Here is a 23,757-nt window from a genome sequence, read left to right on the forward strand (position 1 = left end):
GCGTTCGGAGAGGTAAGTAGGGCCAGAACCGTTTAGGGCTTTATAGGCTAATGCCAGCACTTTGAATTGTGCCCGGTAGCAAACTGGTAGCCAGTGGAGCTGGCGCAACAGAGGAGTTGTATGCTCCCTGAGTGCCGCTCCTGTTAGCAACCTGGCTGCCGAGCGCTGGACCATTTGAAGCTTCCGAGCAGTCTTCAAAGGCAACCCCACGTAGAGAGTGTTGCAGTAGTCTATGCAGGATGTAACCAGAGCATGATCTACCGTGGCCAAGTCAGACTTCCCAAGGTACGGGCGCAGTTTTAACTGTGCGAATGCTCCCCTGGTCACTGCTGAGACCTGGGGTTCCAGGCTCAGCGACGAGTCCAAGATCACACCCAAGCTGCGAACCTGCGTCTTCAGGGGGAGTGTGACCCCAATCCAGCACAGGCTGTAACCCTATGCCCTGTTCGGCCTTACGACTGACCAGGAGTACCTCTGTCTTGTCTGGATTCAATTTCAATTTGTTAGCCCTCATCTAGACTGTTACAGCGGCCAAGCACCGGATCAGGACCTGAACAGCCTCCTTAGTAGCAGGTGGAAAGGAGTGACAGAGTTGATACTGCATAACTATAATTTTGCTACTGTTATGAATTGTAATGTAAATATCCGACATGCAGGATGTATTTTCATTCACAGGACCAAATTTGGCACAAATACCTGATATGTCCAGTTTTGAATGCTGATGGAGTGAGTGGGGGATTGATTTTGTCATTTCGGAGTTGTAGTTGCCCAAATGTGAACACTGGTGGAGTTTGGCGAAAATAGACCTTAACATTTGGATGTTGTCATTGCTGGGATTTGTAGTTCACCTACAATCATAGAGCATTCTGAACTCCACCAACAATGCAATTGAACGAAACTTGGCACACAGAACTCCCATGATGAACAGAAAAAACTAGAAAGGTTTGGTGGGCATTGACCTTGGGCTTTGGAGTTGGAGTTCACCTACATCCAGACAGTACTGTGGACTCAAACAATGATGGATCTGGATCAAACCTGGCATGAATACTCCATATGCCCAAATGTGAACACTGGTGGAGTTTGGAGAAATTAGACCTTGACATTTGGGTGTTGTCGTGGCTGGGATTTATAGTTCAGCTACAATCAAAGAGCATTCTGAACTCCATCAACAATGGAATTGAACCAAACTTGGCACACAGAACTCCCATGAGCAACAGAAAATACTGGGTTTGGTGGACATTGACCTTGAGTTTTGGAGTTGTAGTTCACCTACATCCAAAGAGCACTGTGAACACAAAGAATGATGGGTCTGGCATGAATACTCAATATATCCAAATGTGAACACTGGTGGGGTTTTGGGGAAAGAGACTTAACATTTGGGAGTTGTAGTTGCTGGGATGTATAGTTCATCTACAAACAAATAGCATTCTGAACCCCACCAAGGATAGAATTGGGCCAAACTTCCCACACAGAATCCACATGACCAACAGAAAATTCTGTGTTTTCTGATGGTCTTTGGCAACCCCTCTGACACTCCCTTGTGACCCCCAGGTTAAGAAACACGGAGTTGGAGGCTTGGATGGATGACTGGATGGCCCACAAGGTCTCTTCCAACTCTATGATTCAATGGAGGGAGGAATATTAACACTCCTCATAGGGCTTGTTCTCCAGAACCTTGATCATTTTGGTTGCCCTGCTCCAAAATGATCAGGAAAGGAGATTCCACCTGAACATGAATAACTTCCTGACTGGGAGAGTTGTTCAGCAGTGGAACTCTCTGCCCGGGAGTGTGGTGGAGACTCTTTCTCTGGAGGCTTTTAAACTGAGGCTGGATGGCCATCTGTCAGGGGTGTTTGAATACGATTTTCCTGCTTCTTGGCAGGTGGTTGGACTGGATGGCCCACAAGGTCTCTTCCAACTCTATGGTTCAATTGAGGGAGAATATTAACAATATAAGATATGCAGATGGCACCATACTGCTGGCAAAAAATAGCAGAGACATGGAACAATTACCAAATAAAGTCAAGGAAGAATGTGAAAAGGCAGGATTACACTTAAACATCAAGAAAAAAAATAATGACCAGAGACTATTTAAGGTATATAGCTTTAAAGTAGATTATGAAGACACTGAAATGGTTCAGGGTTTTCCATACTTTTCCGTACAGACAGTGTACGGTCTGTTGGGGTTACATTGTTGAAGATGAAGGTCATGTGTTATAGTCAGGAAATGTAAAATGCCGTGAGCCTCATCCTCATCACCATTGAGGTCTTCCTTCCTGATGGGATTGGCAGTCATCCTCATTCGATGGTGGTTCTACCTGTTGGTGTTCAGGAGAATCCCCTTCCCTCTGGGTGTCTGTACTGGTAGAAGCCATGTCTGACCTCGTTGAGGTCCTGTTGCTTTTGTTTTTGTTTACTTTTTGGACCTGGCAAGAGTTTGTCTTGCCTTTTTTATCAATTTAAGTCTTCTTTTCCAGTACAGATCTCCTGGTGCAGGCTTCTTGCACATTCCTCTACCTCTCTGGTGCAACCCTCCACCCATCTGATCGTGTTCTGAGTTTGTAAGATTCATTCTTGCTAAAATTTCCTTGTAAATATTTGGAATATCACGGTCTATGATTTGATCATGTCTCTCTTTGAAAGCTTTATAATGTTTATAACAGTCGCTTACTTCGTAGGTCAGTCTACGTAATTCAGTAAGGCATTCAATTAAGTTCATTTTTTTTGGTTGGACATGATTATCTGCGACGTCGTTGCCTTTCTGCATCTCACAAGGTTTAGCTGGTTTCTGAGTTTCAGACCTGTTGCGTTTCAAGCCTTTTCCTAAAAGTGATAATAAATAATGAATAAAATATCAAAACATGGATAGCTATTTCTCATATGTACAGAGAGACATTCTGTAGGAGACACATGGACATGCACACAACACACACAATTACCTAATTTTTTTTGAAGTTGATGGATTGGAAGTCTCAGGGATGGGGTTATTGGGCTGCTTATCTATTACCGTATATACTCGAGTATAAGCCGACCCGAATATAAGCCGAGGCACCTAATTTTACCACAAAAAACTGCAAAAACGTATTGACTCGAGGATAAGCCAAAGGTGAGAAATTTAGCTTGTACTGGTAATCATCAGTAGGTTAAATTTTTTTGTGTATTTACATACAACTGTAATTTAAGATAAGACTGCCCAACTCTGATCAAACCATTATTCTAACCTCCTTCAATGTAAATGTGCTTACCTATTACCAATACTGATAGAGTAAAATAATAAATGCAATAACATGTAATAAAAATTATAGAGTAAATAATGGAAATATAATAATATAATAATAATAATAATAATAAACCTTTATTTATACCCTGCTACCATCTCCCGAAGGACTCGGTGCGGCTTACAAGAGGCCCAGCCCAAATACAACAATAAAACAGCAGTCACAACAACAACACAATAACTCAAAAAACAAAGCAATAACATTAACAACACCCAATGACACAATTAAAAACAATGCAATAATTAAAAGTGCTGGGCATGACAAGGTGGGGTGTCTGGAGGGCGATGGGCATGCAGATATCCTGGATCTCTGATAAAGTGCGTTGGGACATAGTGCTAGGAGTTTCCTTATTCTGGAAAGGCACACTGGAACAACCACGTTTTCAAGCTCCTCCTAAAGATTGCTAGCGACGGGACCTGCCTGATGTCCTTAGGCAGAGAGTTCCAGAGTCGAGGGGCCACCACCGAGAAGGCCCTATCCCTCGTCCCCGCCAATCACACTTGCGATGCATGTGGGATCGTAAGCAGGGCCTCTCCAGATGATCGAAGAGATCGTGTGGGTTCGTAACACAGAGATGCGGTCACGCAGGTAGGCGGGTCCCAAACCGTTTAGGGCTTTGTAGGTAAGCACCTGCACCTTGAATTGGGACTGGAAAATGAATGGCAGCCAGTGGAGCTCCTTAAACAGGAGGGTTGACATCTCCCTGTAAGGAGCATCAGTTAACAACCTGGCCGTCACCCGTTGGACCAATTGAAATTTCCGGGCCGTTTTCAAGGGCAGCCCCGAGTAGAGTGCATTACAGTAGTCCAATCTGGAAGTGACTAAGGCGTGGACCACCCTGGCCAGATCCACCTTCACGAGGTACTTGTGAATAATAAAGTAATTATTATTGGTAATAATAAAGTAATAAATGTAATAATAATAGTAATAGAGTAAAATAATAAATATAATAATAGAGTAAAATAATATAAATGTAATAAAATAATAATAGAGTAAAATAATAAATGTAATAAAATAATACTGATAACAGAATAAAATGATAAATAACCTTGACTCGAGTACAAGCCGAGGAGAACTTTTTCAGCCTAAAAAAGGGGCTGAAAAACTAGGCTTATACTAGTATATATACAGTATATATTAAATACAATACAATGTGTGAATATAATATACAATTTAACATAATATACAATGTAATATACATTATATTGTATATATAATATATTGTATATACATATAATATTGATATTATAATGTAATACAACATAATATTAATTATATATTATATATTAAATGTAATATTTCTAATACAAATACATTCACATGATTAGCTATTTCTAAATGCTTTCTGATGTTGTTATTTAATTTAATTTAATTGGGATGTTCTGTTGATTTCTGTAAGTTTGTTATTTCATGTGATTGAGACTGTTTATTGATTTTGATTAATTTTGTTGTAGCATTTTATGTTCTGTGTTACACTTTAGTCAGTTTATAATCCGAACCATCATCACCTGTATTCACAGAAGAAGTGGTTGTCACCTTTGGTGGTTCATCCACGGAATCGTCAGAAAACATCTGTTCTGTGGAAAAACAAGCAAGCATTTTTTCAGAAAAGACACACACACACACACAGTGGGCGATCATTTTATTATTATACTAGCCATCCCCTGCCACGCATTGCTGTGGCCCACCCTGGTGGTCATGGGGGTTCTGTGTGGGAGGTTTGGCCCAATTCTATCGTCGGTGGGGTTCACAATGCTCTGTGATTGTAGGTGAACTACAAATCCCAGCAACTACAACTCACAAATGTCAAGATTCTATTTTCCCCAAACTCCACCAGTGTTCACATTTGGGCATATTGAGTATTCATGAAGAATTTGGTCCAGATCCATCATTGTTTGAGTCCACAGTGCTCTCTGGATGTAGGTGAACTACAACTCCAAAACCAAAGGGCACTGCCCACCAAACTCTTCCAGTATTTTCTGTTGCTCATGGGAGAACTGTGTGGCAAGTTTGGTTCAATTCCATCATTGGTGGGGTTCAGAATGCTCTTTGATTGTAGGTGAACTACAAATCCCAGCAACTACAACTCCCAAATGTCAAGATTCTATTTTCCCCAAACTCCACCACTTTCCACATTTGGGCATATTGTGTATTTGTTCCAAGTTTGGTCCAGAACCATCATTGTTTGAGTCCACAGTGCTCTCTGGATGTAGGTGAACTACAACTCCAAAACTCAAGGTCAATGTCCACCAAACTCTTCCAGTATTCTTTGTTTGTCATTAGAATTCTGTGTGCCAAGACTGGTTCAATTCCATCGTTGGTGGAGTTCAGAATGCTCTTTGATTGTCGGTGAACTATAAATCCCAGCAACTACAACTCCCAAATGACAAAATCAATTTTTATGAGTGAAGGACATAAATTGGGTTGTTAGGTGTATCGTGTCCAAATTTGGTGTCAATTCCCCCAGTGGTTTTTGAGTTCTGTGAATATCACAAACGAACACTACATTTTTATTTATATAGATTATCTTTTGGAGTATAAGGACAAACCCATCACTTGAAGATCAGGCACTTCCACAGCTGGAATTTCAACGTTCTCAAAAACATCTTGTAGCGGCATATTTTCAACGTATGGTTGGTTCTGAGTATAAACAGGAAAAATATGTTGATTGTAATGACTCATTTCTGGCAGTTTCTGTTGAATCTAGGAAGGGGCAGAGGGAGAGGGGAAGAGATGAGCGTTAAACAGGTTGTACAAACATCTTGAGACCTATTCCCTACCATTGCTTGCACCCAGCCCAAGGCAGCATTTCTCAACCTGGAAAGTCAAGACCCGGGGAGGGGTTGGGGTCACCAGGGGGATGTCAGAAGGGTCACCCAAGACCACCAGAAAACACAGTATTTTCTGTTGGTCATGGGGGTTCTGTGTGGGATGTTTGGCCCAATTCCATCGTTGGTGGGGCTCGGAATGCTCCTTAATTGTAGGTGAACTACAACTCCTAAATGTCAAGGTCTATTTATCCTAGTAACTACAACTCCTAAATGTCAAAGTCTATTTCCCCCAAACTTTACCAGTGTTCACATTTGGGCATATTGCGTATTCATGTCAAGTTTGGTCCAGATCCATCATTGTTTGAGTCCACAGTGCTCTCTGGATGGAGATGAACTACAATTCCAAAACTCAAGGTCAACGCCCACCAAACACTTTCAGTATTTTCTGTTGGTCATGGGAGTTCTGAAAGTGCTGAGAGTGCCTTGGACTGCAAGAAGATCCAACCAGTCCATCCTCCAGGAAATAAAGCCCGACTGCTCATTGGAGGGAAGGATACTAGAGACAAAGTTGAAGTACTTTGGCCACATCATGAGGAGACAGCAAAGCCTAGAGAAGACAATTATGCTGGGGAAAGTGGGAGGCAAAAGGAAGAGGGGCCGACCAAGGGCAAGATGGATGGATGGCATCCTTGAAGTGACTGGAATGACCTTGAAGGAGCTGGGAGTGGTGACGGCCGACAGGGAGCTCTGGCGTGGGTTGGTCCATGAGGTCACAAAGAGTCGGAGATGACTGAACGAATGAACAACAACATGGGAGTTCTGTGTACCAAGTTTGGTTCAATTCCATTGTTGGTGGAGTTCAGAATGCTGTTTGATTATAGGTGAACTATAAATCCCAGCATGTTTAGCCTGAAGAAGAGAAGGCTGAGAGGAGATATGATAGCCATGTATAAATACGTGAGAGGAAGCCACAGGGAGGAGGGAGCAAGCTTGTTTTCTGCTTCCCTGGAGACTAGGACGCGGAACAATGGCTTCAAACTACAAGAAAGGAGATTCTATCTCAACATGAGGAAGAACTTCCTGACTGTAAGAGCTGTTCAGCAGGGGAACTCTCTGCCCCGGAGTGTGGTGGAGGCTCCTTCTTTGGAAGCTTTTAAGCAGAGGCTGGATGGCCATCTGTCAGGGGTGATTTGAATGTGATTTTCCTGCTTCTTGGCAGGGGGTTGGACTGGATGGCCCATGAGGTCTCTTCCAACTCTTTGATTCTATGATTCTATGAACTACAACTCCCAAATGACAAAATCATCATTTTTGAGTGATGGTCACTCCTTGTGTTGTGAGACGTTTTGTTGCCAAATTTGTTGGGATTTTGTTAATTGGTTCTTTTGTTTTTAGGGTGTTCATTATGCACAGAGCATTTTTATATAGATAGATATTAAATATAATACAATGTGTGAATTTAATATACAACATAATATACAATGTAATATACATTATATTGTATATATAATATAATATGTTGTATATACATATAATATTGATAATATTATAATGTAATACAACATAATATTAATTATAAATTATAATTAAATATAATACAATGTGTGAATATCATATACGTTTTAACATAATATACAATGTAATATACATTATATTGTGTATATAATATATTGTATACATATAATATTGATATTATAATGTAATACAACATAATATTAATTATATATTAAATATAATACAATAAGTGAATATAATATAAGATTTAACATAATATACAGTGTAATATACATTATATTGTATATATAATATAATATATTGTATACGCATATAATATTGATAATATTATAATGTAATACAACATAATATTTATTATATATTAAATATAATACAATATGCGAATATAATATACGATTTAACATAATATACAATGTAACATACATTATATTGTATATAAAATATAATAGATCGTATATACATATAATATTGATAATATTATAATGTAATACAACATAATAATATTAATTATATATTATATATTCGATGTAATATTTCTAATGATATTACAGTATAGTGGCATAGTACAAGATAGTAATATATAATGTTAATATTGTTCTATGCTAATAATATAATATTAATAATGTTAATTATATATATTACTAATAATATTACAGTATAGTGGCATAGTACAAGGTAGTAGTATACTGTATAATGTTAATATTGTGTTACAATAACAATATAATATACTAGCTGTCCCCTGCCACGAGTTGCTGTGGCCCAGTCTGGTGATCTGGAAAATAAAGTAATGAGAAAGTGTTGGTTTCTAATACATGTAATTTCTTTATGTTTGTGGGTAAACAGTATTTCTTGCTGTTTCTTTGTCAGTGTTGATGAAGAGATTGTCTGGTTTGCCCACCATGGAACATGCAAGGTATCATTGTCCTTCTTTAGGGGTCCCTTTCAAATCTATGATACTATATCTGTGTGTGTGAATCCTATCTATCTATCTATCTATCTATCTATATCTCTATCTATCTCTATCTATCTATATCTATGGCTGGATGGCTCTTTGTCAGGAGGACTTTGATTATGTTTTCTTGGCCTGATGAAGGGAGTTGGATTGGATGGCCTTAAGTATTTGCTCTTGGTCATGGGTGTTCTGTGTGGGAAGTTTGCCCCGATTCTGTCGTTCGTGGGGTTCAGAATGCTCTTTGATTGTAGGTGAACTGTGAATCCCAGTGACTACAACTCCCAAATGTCAAGGTCTATTTCCCCCAAACTCCACCTGTGTTCATATTTGGGTATATTGAGCGCTTGTGCCAAGTTTGGTCTGGATGCTTCATTGTTTGAGTCCACAGTGCTCTCTGGATGTAGGTGAACTACAACTCCCAAACACAAGGTCACTGCCTACCAAACCCTTCCAATATTTTCTGTTGGTCATGGGAGTTCTGGTTCAATTCCATCGTTGATAGAGTTCAGAATGCTCTTTGATTGTAGGTGAACTATAAATCCCAGAAACTACAACTCACAAATGACAAAATCATAATTTTTTGAGTGATGGTCACTCCTTGTGTTGTGAGATGTTTTGTTGCCAAATTTGGTGTGATTTCGTCCATTGGCTCTTTTGTTTTTAAGGTACTCATTATGCACAGAGCATTTATATATAGATAGATTGTATGTACATATAATTTGTGAGCCGTATTGGGGCCTCTTTGGGTGAGAAGGTCTATATATAAATGTAGTAATTTAATTAATTAATTAATTAAAACATAACAGAAACTTATTTCTCATCTGTTCCAGGAACACATGGCGAAATACACGAATGCTGTAATGGATTGTGAAACAAAATTAACATTTGTTGAATTTATGTTATATGTTTATAATTTAAGGTGGCTGATATTACCTGTATAAATGAAATAAAATAAAAAATCTACAACTTTTTGTATTACTTATATAAAGCAAACAAAACAAATCTGAAATGAAAACAGACTCAACCCTAGGCCTCTATTTTCTGCCTCAAAATAAGCCTGGACTTCCCATGCCTAGAGGGGGTATTCAGTTACGAACTGATCAAGGGTCTGGAGAACAAGCCCTATGAGGAGCGGCTTAGGGAACTGGGCATGTTTAGCCTGAAGAAGAGAGGGCTGAGAGGAGATATGATAGCCATGTATAAGTATGTGAGAGGAAGCCACAGGGAGGAGGGAGCCAGCTTGTTTTCTGCTTCCTTGGAGACTAGGACGCGGAACAATGGCTTCAAACTACAAGAGAGGAGATTCCATCTGAACATTAGGAAGAACTTCCTGACTGTGAGAGCTGTTCAGCAGTGGAACTCTCTGCCTCGGAGTGTGGTGGAGGCTCCTTCTTTGGAAGCTTTTAAGCAGAGGCTGGATGGCCATCTGTCAGGGGTGATTTGAATGCAATATTCCTGCTTCTTGGCAGGGGGTTGGACTGGATGGCCCATGAGGTCTCTTCCAACTCTTTGATTCTATGATTCTATGATTCTATGAACCTGCTGTAATTCATTAGCCCCTGAGAATACACACTTTCCTGTTTTCAAAACTACCCATTTGACCAATTGGCCAAGCCAATGAATATTCTGAATATTCATTTCCTGGCTTTTTTTCTGGCCTCTTTGTTAAGAGGTAACTGTTGCAAAACAGGAAGACATTTTTCAGTATATATATATATAATTTTAAAATGTTATTTAATGAGATAATGCCTATGCAGAAATGAGAAAATTATTTGGCTTTACCATCATGGATGATTGGTAAGTAAAATAAAGTCTTAAAACTTTATAATATACTATATATATATATATATATATATATATATAATTTTAAAATGTTATTTAATGAGATAATGCCTATGCAGAAATATATCACATAGTTGTTAAATGAGAAAACTATTTGGCGTTACCATCATGGGATGGTTGGTAAGTAAAATAAAGCCTTAAAACTTTATTATACACACACACACACACAGATTTGAATATTTATCTATAACTCTCTCTCTCTCTATATATAATTTTGATGTTAATGAAATAATGCTTATGCAGAGTATATATAGAGTTGAATATATATATATATATATATATATATACACACACACACATATATATATATATATATATATATATATATATACATGTGTGTGTGTGTGTGTATACATGTGTGTGTGTATGTGTGTGTGTGTATGTGTGCGTGTGTGTGTGTATATATATATATATATATATATATATAATTTTAAAATATTATTTAATGAGATTATGCCTATGCAGAAATATATTACATAGTTGGCTTTACCATCATTTATGGTTGGTAAGTAAAATAAAGTCTTAAAATTTATAATATACTATCTATCTATCTATCTATCTATATATATATATTATAGATACACAGATTTGAATATATCTATAACTATTTATCTATATATAATTTTTAATGTTCATGAAATAATGCTTATGCAGAGTATACAGAGAGAGTTGAATATATATATAATTTTAAAATGTTATTTAATGAGATAATGCCTATGCAGAAATATATCACATAGTTGCTAAATGAGAAAACTATTTGGCTTTACCATCATGGATGGTTGGTAAGTAAAATAAAGCCTTAAAACTTTATAATATACAATATATATATATATACAAATTATATATACACTGATTTGAATATTTATCTATAACTATCTATCTAATTTTTAATGTTAATGAAATAATGCTTATGCAGAGTATATATAGAGTTGAATATATATGTGTGTGTGTGTTATAATTTGTTTAGATAACATTTTAAAATTATATATATATATATATATATATATATATAATTTTAAAATGTTATCTAATAAGATAATGCCTATGCAGAAATTTGTCACATAGCTGCTAAATGAGAAACTATTTGGCTTTACCATCATGGATGGTTGGTAAGTAAAATAAAGTCTTAAAACTTTATAATATACAATACATACATACATACATACATACATATACATATATATATATACATATACACACACACACACAAATTATATATAAACAGATTTGAATATTTATCTATAACTATATATATATATGTCAGCTCACAACAGCTGGGCTCAATGATGACACGAGACTTCCATCGTAATCAAACAAAGAACTTTACTATCAGATTCTCAGACACAGAAAAGCCTGGATTGCCTGGTCGCAGCGGGCAATCCCTTATATACACTCCCACCAGTTCAAAACGTGAACTCCCGCCAAACCCAAAACCCCGCGCAAAAGCTTCCCGCCACCAGACAACTGCTTCCCTCCAAGGCCACCAGCTGCAGGGTCCTTATCAGGGTGAAACGTCAGGAGTCTAGTTTTCGGCGCCAAAGTCTGGGCTCCGGAAACTGGATCCTGACAGATATATATATATATATATATATAATTTTTAATGTTAATGAAATAATGGTTATGCAGAGTATATATAGAGAGAGTTGTGTGTGTGTGTGTGTGTGTGTGTATATATATATATATATATAATTTTAAAATGTTATTTAATGAGATAATGCCTATGCAGAAATATATCACATAGTTGTTAAATGAGAAAACTATTTGGCTTTACCATCATGGATGGTTGGTAAGTAAAATAAAGCCTTAAAACTTTATAATACACACACACACACACACACACACACACACAGATTTGAATATTTATCTATAACTCTTTCTCTCTCTCTATATATATAACTTTGATGTTAATGAAATAATGCTTATGCAGAGTATATATGGAGAGTTGAATATTATCTCATTAAATAACAATATATAATATATACAACCATCCATGATGGTAAAGCCAAATAGTTTTCTCATTTAGCAACTATGTGATATATTTCTGCATAGGCATTATCTCATTAAATAACATATATATATATACACAATTTATTTAAGCATTATCTCATTAAATAACATTTATATATATATATATATAAATGCATTTCTGCATAGGCATTATCTCATTAAATAACACACACACACACATATATATAAAATATGTTATCTCATTAAATAATATATTTTATATATATATATGTGTGTGTGTGTGTGTTATTTAATGAGATAATGCCTATGCAGAAATGCATTTATATATATATATATAAATGTTATTTAATGAGATAATGCTTAAATAAATTGTGTGTGTGTGTGTGTGTGTGTGTGTATATATATATATATATATATATATATATATGTATGTATGTGTGTGTGTGTGTGTGTGTGTGTGTGTTATTTAATGAGATAATGCCTATGCAGAAATATATCACATAGTTGCTAAATTAGAAAACTACTTGGCTTTACCATCATGGATGGTTGGCAAGTAAAACAAAGTCTTAAAACTTTATAATATACAATATATATATGCAAATTATACACACACACACACACAAATAATATTACAGTATACTGCATTGTATGCACATTTAATTTGTGAGCCGCATTAGGGTGAGAAGGTCTATATATAAATGTAGTAATGTATTTAATTAATTAAAACAAGTACACCAGAATCTTATTCCTCCTTTGTTCCAGGAACACATGTTGAAACACAACCTGGCCCCCCTATTTCCTGTTGCAAAACAAGCCTGGAATTCCCAAATGTGGTCTAGATTAGCAATTCACTTGGAGTAGCTGATGAAGGCTAGAGACCTTTTTAATTCAGCAAACTAATCCTACCACAACAAGGAGACCCCATATTAAATTATTTAAAATTTTATATAAAATATATATAAGATAGATAGATAGATAGATAGATAGATAGATAGATAGATAGATAGACAGACAGACAGAGACAGATAGATAGGGACCCTGGACTTACCTCTCCAGTGAAGAGATCCAGCAGAAACAAAGGAATGATCCTAGGTCTCTGTGGGTTTTTATGCATGACAGGAAGTGGGTGGGAGCATATTTCTGGCTGAGGACCCCCTTTTTCAAACTGAGAATGCCCATTGGCTGGTGCACTAAAGCCCATCTTTTTTGAGGGGTGGTCATATTTTCAGCTAGGTGCACATGGGATAGGGAGTCTTTCTTTCAACCAGAAGGCATAGGAAAAGTATCTTTTATAACCTCGGCTGCACTGTGGACTCAAACAATGATGGATCTGGACCAAACTTGACACGAATATTCCATATGCCCAAATATGAACACAAATGGAGTTTGGGGGAAATAGATGTTGATATTTGGGAGTTGTAGTTACTGGGATTTATAGTTCACCTACAATCAAAGAACATTCTGAACTCCACCAATGATGGAATTGAACCAAATGTGGCATACAGAACACCAATAGCAAACAGAGAATACTGGAATATTTGTGCCAAGTTTGGTCCAGATCCATCATTGTTTGAGTCCACAGTGCTCTCTGGATGTTTTGCCTTGAGTTTGGGGGTTGTAGTTCGCCTACATCCAGAGAGCACTGTGGACTCAAACAATGATGGATCTGGACCAAACTTGGCACGAATATTCCATATGCCCAAATATGAACACAAATGGAGTTTGGGGAAATAGAACCTTGACATTTGGGAGTTGTAGTTGCTGGGATTTGTAGTTAACCTACAATCAAAGAGGATTCTGAACTCCACCAATGATGGAATTGAACCAAACATGGAATACAGGACTTCCATGACCAACAGAACACACTGGAAGGGTTTGGTGGGAATTGACCTTGAGTTTGGGAATTATAGTTCACCCACATCCAGAGAGCACTATGGACTCAAACAATGATGGATCTGGACCAAACTTGGCACAAATATTCCATATGCCCAAATGTGAACACTGGTGGTGTTTGGGGGAAATAGGCCTTGACATTTGGGAGTTGTAGTTGCTGGGATTTGTAGTGCACCTACAATCAAAGAGCATTCTGAACCCCACCAATGATGGAATTGAACCAAACCAACGATGGAATTGAACCAAGTTTAGTTACATCCAGAGACCACTGTGGACTCAAACAATGATGGATCTGGACCAAACTCTATACGAATACTCAATATGCCCAAATGTGAACACTGGTGGAGTTTGGGGAAAATAGAACCTTTACATTTGGGAGTTGTAGTTGTTGGGATTTGTAGTTCATCTACAATCAAAGAGCATTCTGAACCCCACCAACGATGAAATTGAACCAAACTTGGCACACAGTTCTCCCATGACCAACAGAACTTGCTGGAAGGGTTTGGTGGGCAGTGTCCTTAGGTTTTGGAGTTGTAGTTCAGTTATATCCAGAGACCACTGTGGACTCAAACAATGATGGATCTGTACCAAACTCTACACTCAATATGCTCAAATGTGAACACTGGTGGAGTTTGGGGAAAATAGATGTTGATATTTGGGAGTTGTAGTTGCTGGGATTTGTAGTTCACCTACAATCACAGAGCATTCTGCACCGCACCAACGATAGAATAGGGCCAAACCTCCCACACAGAACCCCCATGACCACCAAAGTGGGTCACAGCAACGCGTGGCAGGGGATGGCTAGTAACTATATAGATAAAAATGTAATGTTCTTTTGTGGGATTAAGAGAACTCAAAAACCACTAAATGAATTGCCGCCAAATTTGGACACAAGACACCTCTCAGGTGGAAAGAAAGAAGGGTAGAGAAAGAAGGAAGGAAGGAGGGAAGGCGGGAGAGAAAGAGGGAAAGAAGGAGGGAAGGAGAGAAGGAAAGAAAGGTAGAGAAGGAAGGAAGGAGAGGAGGAGGGAGAGAAAGAGAGAAAGAAGAAGGGAAAGAAGAAGGGAAGGAGAGAAAGATGGAAAGAAAGAAGGGCAGAGAAGGAAGGAAGGAGAGAAGGAAAGAAAGGTAGAGAAGGAAGGAAGGAGATAAGGAGGGAGAGAAAGAGGGAAAGAAGACGGGAAAGGAGGGAAGGAGAGAAAGGAAAGAAAGAAAAGTAGAGAAGGAAAGAGAGAAAGAAAGAGGGAGAGAAGAAGGGAAAGAAGGAGGAAAGGAGAGAAAGAAGGAAAGAAAGAAAGGTAGAGAAGGAAGGAGGGAGAGAAAGAGGGAAGAAGGAGAGAAGGAAGGAAAGAAAAGTGTAGAGAAGGAAGGGGGGAAGGAGAGAAAGAAGGAAAGAAAGAAGGGTAGAGAAGGAAGGAAGGAGAGAAGGAGGGATAGCAGAAGGGAAAGAAGGAGGGAAGGAGAGAAAAAGGAAAGAAAGAAAGTTAGAGAAGGAAGGAGGCAGAGAAGGAGGGAGAGAAGAAGGGAAAGAAGGAGGGAAGGAGAGAAAGAAGGAAAGAAAGAAAGGTAGAGAAGGAAGGAGGGAGAGAAGGAGGGAGAGAAAGAGGGAAAGAAGAAGGGAAAGGAGGGAAGGAGAGAAAGAAGGAAAGAAAGAAATGTAGAGAAGGAAGGAGGGAGAGAAAGAGGGAGAGAAGAAGGGAAAGAAGGAGGGAAAGAAGGAGGGAAGGAGAGAAGGAAGGGAAAAAAGAAGGGTATAGGAGGGAGGGAGGAGAGAAGGAGGAAGAGAAGGAGGGAGAGAACGAGGGAAGGAGAGAAGGAAGGAAAGAAAAGTGTAGAGAAGGAAGGAGGGAAAGAAGGAGGGAAAGAAGGAGGGAAAGAGATAAAGAAGGAAAGAAAGAAGGGTAGAGAAGAAAGGAAGGAGCGAAGGAGGGAGATAAAGAGGGAAAGAAGGAGAGAAGGAAAGAAAAAAAGGTAGAGAAGGAAGGAGAGGAGGAGGGAGAGAAAGAGGGAAAGAAGGGAAAGAAGGAGGGAAGGAGAGAAAGACGGAAAGAGAGAAGGGTAGAGAAGGAAGGAAGGAGAGAAGGAGGGAGAGAATGAAATAAAAAAGTGAAAGAGGGAAGGAAGGGGAGAAGGAACGAAAGAGAGAAAAAGGAAGGGAAGGAAGGAAGGAAAGAGGGAAGGAAGGATGGAACCAAAGTACAAAGGAAGTGAGAAAAGAAACACGTAGAGAAGGAAGAAAGAAGAAGGGAAAGAAAAAGAGGGAAGGAAGGAAGAGAATGAAAGAAGGAGAGAAAGAGGGAAGGAAGGCTGGCCACAGCAATGTATGGCTGATTCAGCTAGTCTATATAAATAAAAATGTAATGTTCGTTTGTGGGATTCACATAACTCAAAAACCACTGAACGAATTGCCGCCAGATTTTGTCATTTGGGAGTTGTAGTTGCTGGGATTTATAGTTAACCTACGCATTCTGAACTCTACCAATGATGGAATTGAACCAAATGTGGCACACAGGACTTCCATGACCAACAGAAAACACTAGAAGGGTTCGGTGGGCATTGACCTTGAGTCTGGGAGTTGTAGTTCACCTACATCCAGAGAGCACTGTGGACTCAAACAATGATGGATCTGGACCAAACCTAGTACGCATATTCCATATGCTAACCCAAGGAGTGACCATCACTAAAAACAATTAAATGATTTTGTCATTTGGGAGTTGTAGTTGCTGGGATTTATAGTTAACCTATGCATTCTGAACTCCACCAATGATGGAATTGAACCAAATGTGGCACACAGGAATTCGATGACTAACAGAAAACACTAGAAGGGTTTGGTGGGCATTGACCTTGAGTTTGGGAGTTGTAGTTCACCTGCATCCAGAGAGCGCTGTGGACTCAAACAATGATGGATCTGGACCAAACTTGACACAAATATTCCATATGCCCAAATATGAACACAGATGGAGATTGGGGGAAATAGACCTTAACATTTGGGAGTTGTAGTTACTGGGATTTATAGTTCACCTACAATCAAAGAGCATTCTGAACCCCACCAACGACAGAATTGGGGCAAACTTCCCACACTGAACCCCCATGACCAACAGAAAATGCTTAATGCCATCCAGTCGAACTCCCTTCCCCAGGGCAAGAAAACGTAATCAAAGCCCTCCTGACAGAGAGCCATCCAGCCATAGATATAAATAGATATGATTCACACACAGAGAGATATAGTACCATAGATTTGAAAGGGACTCCTAAATAAGAACAATGATATGTTACATGTTCCAGAGTAGGCAAACCAGACACTCTCCACATCAACACTGACAAAGAAACAGCGATAAATACTGTTTACCCACAAGCAGAAAGATATTATATATATTAGAAACCAACGCTTTCTCGTTTCTTTATTTTCCAGATCACCAGACTGGGCCACAGCAATGTGTGGGAGGGGACGGCTAGTATAATATAGGTTCTTGTGGGTTTTTTCGGGCTATAGGGCCATGTTCTAGAGGCATTTCTCCTGACGTTTCGCCTGCATCTATGGCAAGCATCCTCAGAGGTAGTGAGGTCTGTTGGAAATAGGACAATGGGTTTAGTATAATATAATTCGAAATATATTGCATTGTAATGTAATATAATTTAGTATACCTCATGCAGGACTTATATTTTATTTAATTTGACTGCTTTTTTATTTTATATCTCACCAAATTACAAATTCCAGGATCACATAACATTCAATAACTGTGTCATCACATACTGAGGTCTACATTTTGTCGCATGGCTCATGTTAGGCCTCATATTAAGCTTAGCTCTGACAATTATATTGAGGGGAAAGCTCATGTTAGGTTTTTAATCAGCCATATCTCCTTGTTCATAGCAGATAATGTTGGTCTTTTGTTCAGTTCTGTGATACCTTTGCTCATTGAGGACCCTGTGGTTACAGTACTGTCCCTTTTCCTAACCCCTGCCTTAGGCAGACTGCAATTTGTGTATTCAGGCTTTTATCTAAGAAGCCATATGGCCCTCAGGTCACGAATCTACCATTTCCTGTTTTGCAGAGTTCCCTTCTGCAAAAGAGCCACACACAGATCCATCTATATAAATAAAAATGTAATGTTCGTTTGTGGGATTAACAGAACTCAAAAACCACTGGACGAATTGACACCAAATTTGGACACAACACACCTAACAACACACCTTGTATTTCTAGGTGCAAAGATTACTGCAGATGCAGACTGTGGCCAGGAAATCAGAAGACGCTTACTTCTTGGGAGGAGAGCAATGTCCAGTCTCGATAAAATAGTAAAGAGTAGAGACATCAGACTGGCAGCAAAGATCCGCCTAGTCAAAGCCATGGTATTCCCTGTAGTCACCTACGGATGTGAGAGCTGGACCTTAGGGAAGGCTGAGAGAAGGAAGATCGATGCTTTTGAACTGTGGTGTTGGAGGAAAGTTCTGAGAGTGCCTTGGACTGCAAGAAGATCCAACCAGTCCATCCTCCAGGAAATAAAGCCCGACTGCTCATTGGAGGGAAAGGATACTAGAGGGAAAGCTGAAGTACTTTGGCCACATCATGAGGAGACAGGAAAGCCTAGAGAAGACAATTATGCTGGGGAAAGTGGAAGGCAAAAGGAAGAGGGGCTGACCAAGGGCAAGATGGATGGATGGCATCCTTGAAGTGACTGGACTGACCTTGAAGGAGCTGGGGGTGGTGACGGCCGACAGGGAGCTCTGGCGTGGGATGGTCCTTGAGGTCACAAAGAGTCGGAGACGACTGAACGAATGACCAACACACCTAACAACCTAATGTATGTTCTTCACTCATAAAAACACTGACAAACACAGCGGAAGGGACTTAAAAAGCCTCAAAAAGCTAAATGACAATACAGAAAAAAGGGAAGAAAGAGGGAGGGAAGGGGAGAAAAAGAAAGAAAAAGAAAGAAAAGAAAGAGGGAGGGAAAGAAAGAAAGAAGGAAAGGGAGAAGGAAGCATGGAAGCAAAGGGAAGGAAGGAAAGTAATAAAGAAGGAAGAAAGGAGAGAAAGAGGGAGGGAAAGAAAAAGGGGGTGGAAGGAAAGTTAGAGAAGGAAGGAAGGAGAGAAGGAAAGAAAAAGGAAAGAAGGAAGGAAAGGGTGCGAAGGAAAAAAAGAGAAACAGCAGAAGAGAAAAAAAGGGGGAAGGAAGGAAAGAGATAGAGAAGGAAAGACGGGAAGGAAAGAAGGAAAAAGGGAATGAAGGAAGGAGGGAAAGTAGGAGAGAAAGAGGGAAGGTTAGCCACAGCAGTGCGTGGCGGGTACAGCTAGTCTATATAAATAAAAATGTAATGTTCGTTTGTGGGATTAACATAACTCAAAAACCACTTGTGACACCAAATTTGGACACAAGACAACTAACAAAACAATATATGTCCTTCACTCAAAAAAATTGATTTTGGTATTTGGGAGTTGTAGTTGTTGGGATTTATAATTCACTTAAAATCAAAGAGCATTCTGAACCCCACCAATGATGGAATTGAACCAAACTTGGCACACAGTTCTCCCATGACCAACAGAAAATACCTGAAGGGTTTGGTGGACAGTGTCCTTTGGTTTTTGAGTTGTAGTTCACCTACATCCAGAGATCACTATGGACTCAAACAATGATGGATCTGGACCACACTTGGCACAAATATTCCATATGCCCAAATATGAACACAGATGGAGTTTGTGGGAAATAGACCTTGACATTTGGGAGTTGTAGTTACTGGGATTTATAGTTCACCTACAATCAAAGAGCATTCTGAACTCCACCAGTGATGGAATTGAACCAATCTTGGCACTCAGTTCTCCCATGACCAACAGAAAATACTGGAAGGGTTTAGTGGGCAGTGTCCTTTGGTTTTGGAGTTGTGGTTCACCTACATACAGAGATCACTGTGGACACAAACAATGATGGATCTGGACCAAACTCTATACGAATACTCAATATGCCCAAATGTGAACAGTGGTGGAGTTTGGGGGAAATAGAATCTTGACATTTGGGAGTTGTAGTTGCTGGGATTTATAGTTCACCTACATTCAAAGAGCATCCTGAACCTCACCAACAATAGAATTGAACCAAAAGTTTCACACAGAACCCCCATGACGAACAGAAAATATTGTGTTTTCTGATGATTTTGGTGATCCCTCTGACACTCCTTTATGTCCCCCGCAGGGATTCCAACCCCAGGTTGAAAAATGCTTTGCCGGTCGAAACTCGAACCATCTGTGACCTACTTGCTTTTCAGAGAGCCTGTAAAACCTTTCTCTTCCGACAAGCTTTTGATGGGTGAATAACTCGGGACTATGCCTGTTCTTGTTTTCATTGTATTTTAAAGTTAATTGTATTGTTTTAATCTACTGCTATAAACCGCTCCGAGCCAAATAAATCAAATAAATGCTGCCTTAAGTCCATCCAGTCCAACTCCCGTAACCAGGGCAAGAAAACATAACCAAAGCCCTCCTGACAAATAGCTATCCAGCCATATAGATAGATAGATAGATAGATAGATAGATAGATAGATAGACATAATTCACACACACACACATATGTATATGACAGATATAGTATCATAGACTGAAAGGGATCCCAAAAGAAGGACAATTCTATGTTGCATGTTCCAGAGTAGGCAAACCAGACAATCTCCACATCAACACTGACAAAGAAACAAGAAGAAATAGTGTTTACCCACAAGCATCAAGACATTACATATATTATTTTCCAGATCACCAGACTGGGCCACAGCAACGAGTGGCAGGGGACGGCTGGTATATAAATAGAAATGTAATGTTCGTTTGTGGGATTAACAGAACTCAAAAACCACTGGACGAATTGTCACCAAATTTGGACACAATACCCCTAACAGTCCAATGTATGTCCTTCACTCAAAAATTGATTTTGTCATTTGGGAGTTGTCGTTTCTAGGATTTGTCGTTTATGTACAATCAAAGAGCATTCTGAACCCCACCAACGATGGAATTGAACCAAACTTGGCACACAGTTCTCCCATGACCAACAGAAAATACTGGAAGGGTTTGGTGGGCAGTGTCCTTTGGTTTTTGAGTTGTAGTTCACCTACAACCAGAGAGCACTGTGGACTCAAACAATGTTGGATCTGGACCAAACTCTACAGGAATACTCAATATGCCCAAATGTGAACACTGATGGAGTTTGGGGAAAATGGAATCTTGACATTTGGGAGTTGTAGTTCCTGGGATTTGTAGTTCACATACAATCACAGAGCATTCTGAACCCCACCAACGATAGAATTGGGCCAAAACTCCCACACAGAACAGCCATGTGGGCCACAGCAACGCATGGCAGGGGATGGCTAGTATATAAATAAAAATGTAATGTTTGTTTGTGCGATTAATAATAACTCAAAAACCACTGGACGAATTGCCACCAGATTTGGCCACAAGACACCTACTAACCCAAGGAGTGACTATCACTCAAAATAAATTGATTTTGTCATTTGGGAGTTGTAGTTGCTGGGATTTATAGTTAACCTACGCATTCTGAACTCCTACCATGATGGAATTAAACCAAACATAGCATAACAGGACTCCTGTGACTAACAAAAAAAAAAAAAAAAACACTAGAAGGGTTTGGTGAGCATTGACCTTGAGTTTGGGAGTTGTAGTTCACTTGCATCCCAAATGACAAAATTTGTATTGATTTAATTTTTTTTTTGTTTTTTAAAATTAGCTATAATAGGCCAAAGTTTGACATAATGTTTATACCCGTGAGGGAGACACCCTACAATTTGGGCAGTTTCTACTTATTGACAGGGAATTTCCAGCAGAGGGTCAGGACAGGGCTGGAGGTTTGGGTGGCCTCAATAAGCCGAGTTCCCCTCATACGTTCTTGCCTGTGTGAGAGAGTCACACTCTCTCAACCTCATCATGATTGCTAGGCTCCAGAGGAAATTTGCAGACAACTCCTTCCTCTCACTCCCAACTAACTCCCCAGGAAGGCACAGACAATTCCACTCCTCATGTTAAGCTTAGCTCTGGCAATTATATTGAGGTGAAAGCTCTCCTTTCTTCAGGCCTCATGTTAGGCTTTTACTCTTGACAGGGAGATGTCCATACAGCCATATATCCGTGTTCATAGCAGATAATGTTGGGCTTTTATTCAGCAAGGACCACCAGCACTGAAGTGATGGTCCTCCGCCATCAACTCTGTTGGACCGGCCACATTGTCCGGATGCCCGACCACCATCTCCCAAAGCGGTTGCTGTACTCCGAACTCAAGAATGTTGGTGGACAGGAAAAGAGATTTAAAGATGGGCTCAAAGCCAATCTTAAAAACTCTGGCATAGACACTGAGAACTGGGAAGCCCTGGCCCTGGAACACTCCAGCTGGAGGTCAGCTGTGACCAGCAGTGCTGCAGAATTTGAAGAGGCACAAATGGAGGGCGAAAGAGAGAAACATGCCAAGAGAAAGGTGCATCAAGCCAACCCCGACTGAGACCGCCTTCTACCTGGAAACCAATGCCCTCACTGCAGGAGAAGATGCAGATCAAGAATATTATTATTATTTATTTACAGCTTTTATATTCCGCTCTTCTCACCCCGCAGGGGACTCAGGGCGGATTACAGTGTCCACATATATGGCAAACATTCAATGCCAATTTTTGACATACAAACATATACAGACATACACAGAGGCTATTTAACTTTTTCTGGCCGCCAGAAGAGCTGTCGCTTTCATCATCCATCTGCGACGCTGACGAAGCATTTCCGCATTCCCCGCTGTAATGCTTTGCTGGAGTCTTCTTTATGGGCTCATAAATCAGTTAATTTAGCCTCCCCACACTTTAAGGTGGTACTACCTAATTTTCCTACTTGACAGATGCAACTGTCTTTCAGGTTGCAAAGGTCAACAACAGGCTACACAATTGGTTGGAAACCCACTCCAACCCAGGCTGGCTTCGAACTCATGACCTTTTGGTCAGAGTGATCTTAATGCAGCTGACACTCAGCCAGCTGCGCCACAATTCACAGTCACCTACGGACCCACAAAAATACTGATCCTGGAAGACTATCCTACTCAGCCAACGAGGGATCGCTTAAGTAGAAGTAAGTAGAAGAAGAAGTATCCCTAAGTTTGCAAAGGTACACAAAGGAGGAAAAACACATTTCGATTTTGCAGATGAGGACTACCAAGTAAAAGAATAAGCAACTTCCACAAGACTACTCATCTCAATGGAGGAAATATGCACACCTACTCAAACTTCTACTCCTACTTCTACACCTACTTCAAACTTCTACACCTACTCAAACAGTTCTTACACTGCAGGGGTCATTATGGCCTGCCAAATGCTCACAGATTTCTCATCCTCTTTCTGCCCCTGGTTTTGCTAATACACTGGCAGAGCATTTACCAAACAGACAGGAGTCACTTCATTTATTCATGCCTTTCCAGAGAGCTTGTTGTCTTGACATGGTGTCTCTGCTAAGGCACAGTTGTGACATTTTGGTTGCTAGTTTATTTGCACAGCTGAGAAGTAACTTGTTCAG

General features: G+C 39.5%; 1 protein-coding gene across 2 annotated transcripts; it reads right to left on the reverse strand.

Moving 5' to 3' along the window:
* Positions 1-2,090: 2,090 nt before the first annotated feature.
* Positions 2,091-13,542, reverse strand: LOC132775336 (uncharacterized). 2 transcript variants are annotated; one of them, XM_067464664.1, is made up of 4 exons: positions 13,375-13,542; positions 5,828-5,918; positions 4,787-4,855; positions 2,091-2,823 (listed from the first exon to the last, which is right to left on the reverse strand). In XM_067464664.1, the coding sequence occupies exons 1-4, from the start codon at positions 13,525-13,527 to the stop codon at positions 2,414-2,416; spliced, it is 723 nt and encodes a 240-aa protein (XP_067320765.1). In that variant the 5' UTR covers positions 13,528-13,542; the 3' UTR covers positions 2,091-2,413. The 2 variants fall into 2 exon arrangements, with proteins under 2 accessions (XP_067320765.1, XP_067320764.1); XM_067464663.1 differs by having other exon boundaries at positions 5,828-5,981.
* Between the last annotated feature and the right edge of the window lie 10,215 nt (positions 13,543-23,757).

This window comes from Anolis sagrei, chromosome 2 (assembly GCF_037176765.1).
Source record: "Anolis sagrei isolate rAnoSag1 chromosome 2, rAnoSag1.mat, whole genome shotgun sequence".
In the NCBI taxonomy this organism is placed as follows: Eukaryota; Metazoa; Chordata; class Lepidosauria; order Squamata; family Dactyloidae; genus Anolis; species Anolis sagrei.

Excerpts from the sequence above, each read along its gene's own strand:
- LOC132775336 (XM_067464663.1), bottom strand. The coding sequence starts at position 13,527 with ATGGGCTTTAGTGCACCAGCCAATGGGCATTCTCAGTTTGAAAAAGGG. Across the intron at positions 4,856-5,827 it reads GCCTGATCTTCAAGTGATGG|AACAGATGTTTTCTGACGAT; the intron begins GTTTGTCCTTAT and ends GTTTTTCCACAG. Across the intron at positions 2,824-4,786 it reads CACTTCTTCTGTGAATACAG|GAAAAGGCTTGAAACGCAAC; the intron begins GTGATGATGGTT and ends TATCACTTTTAG.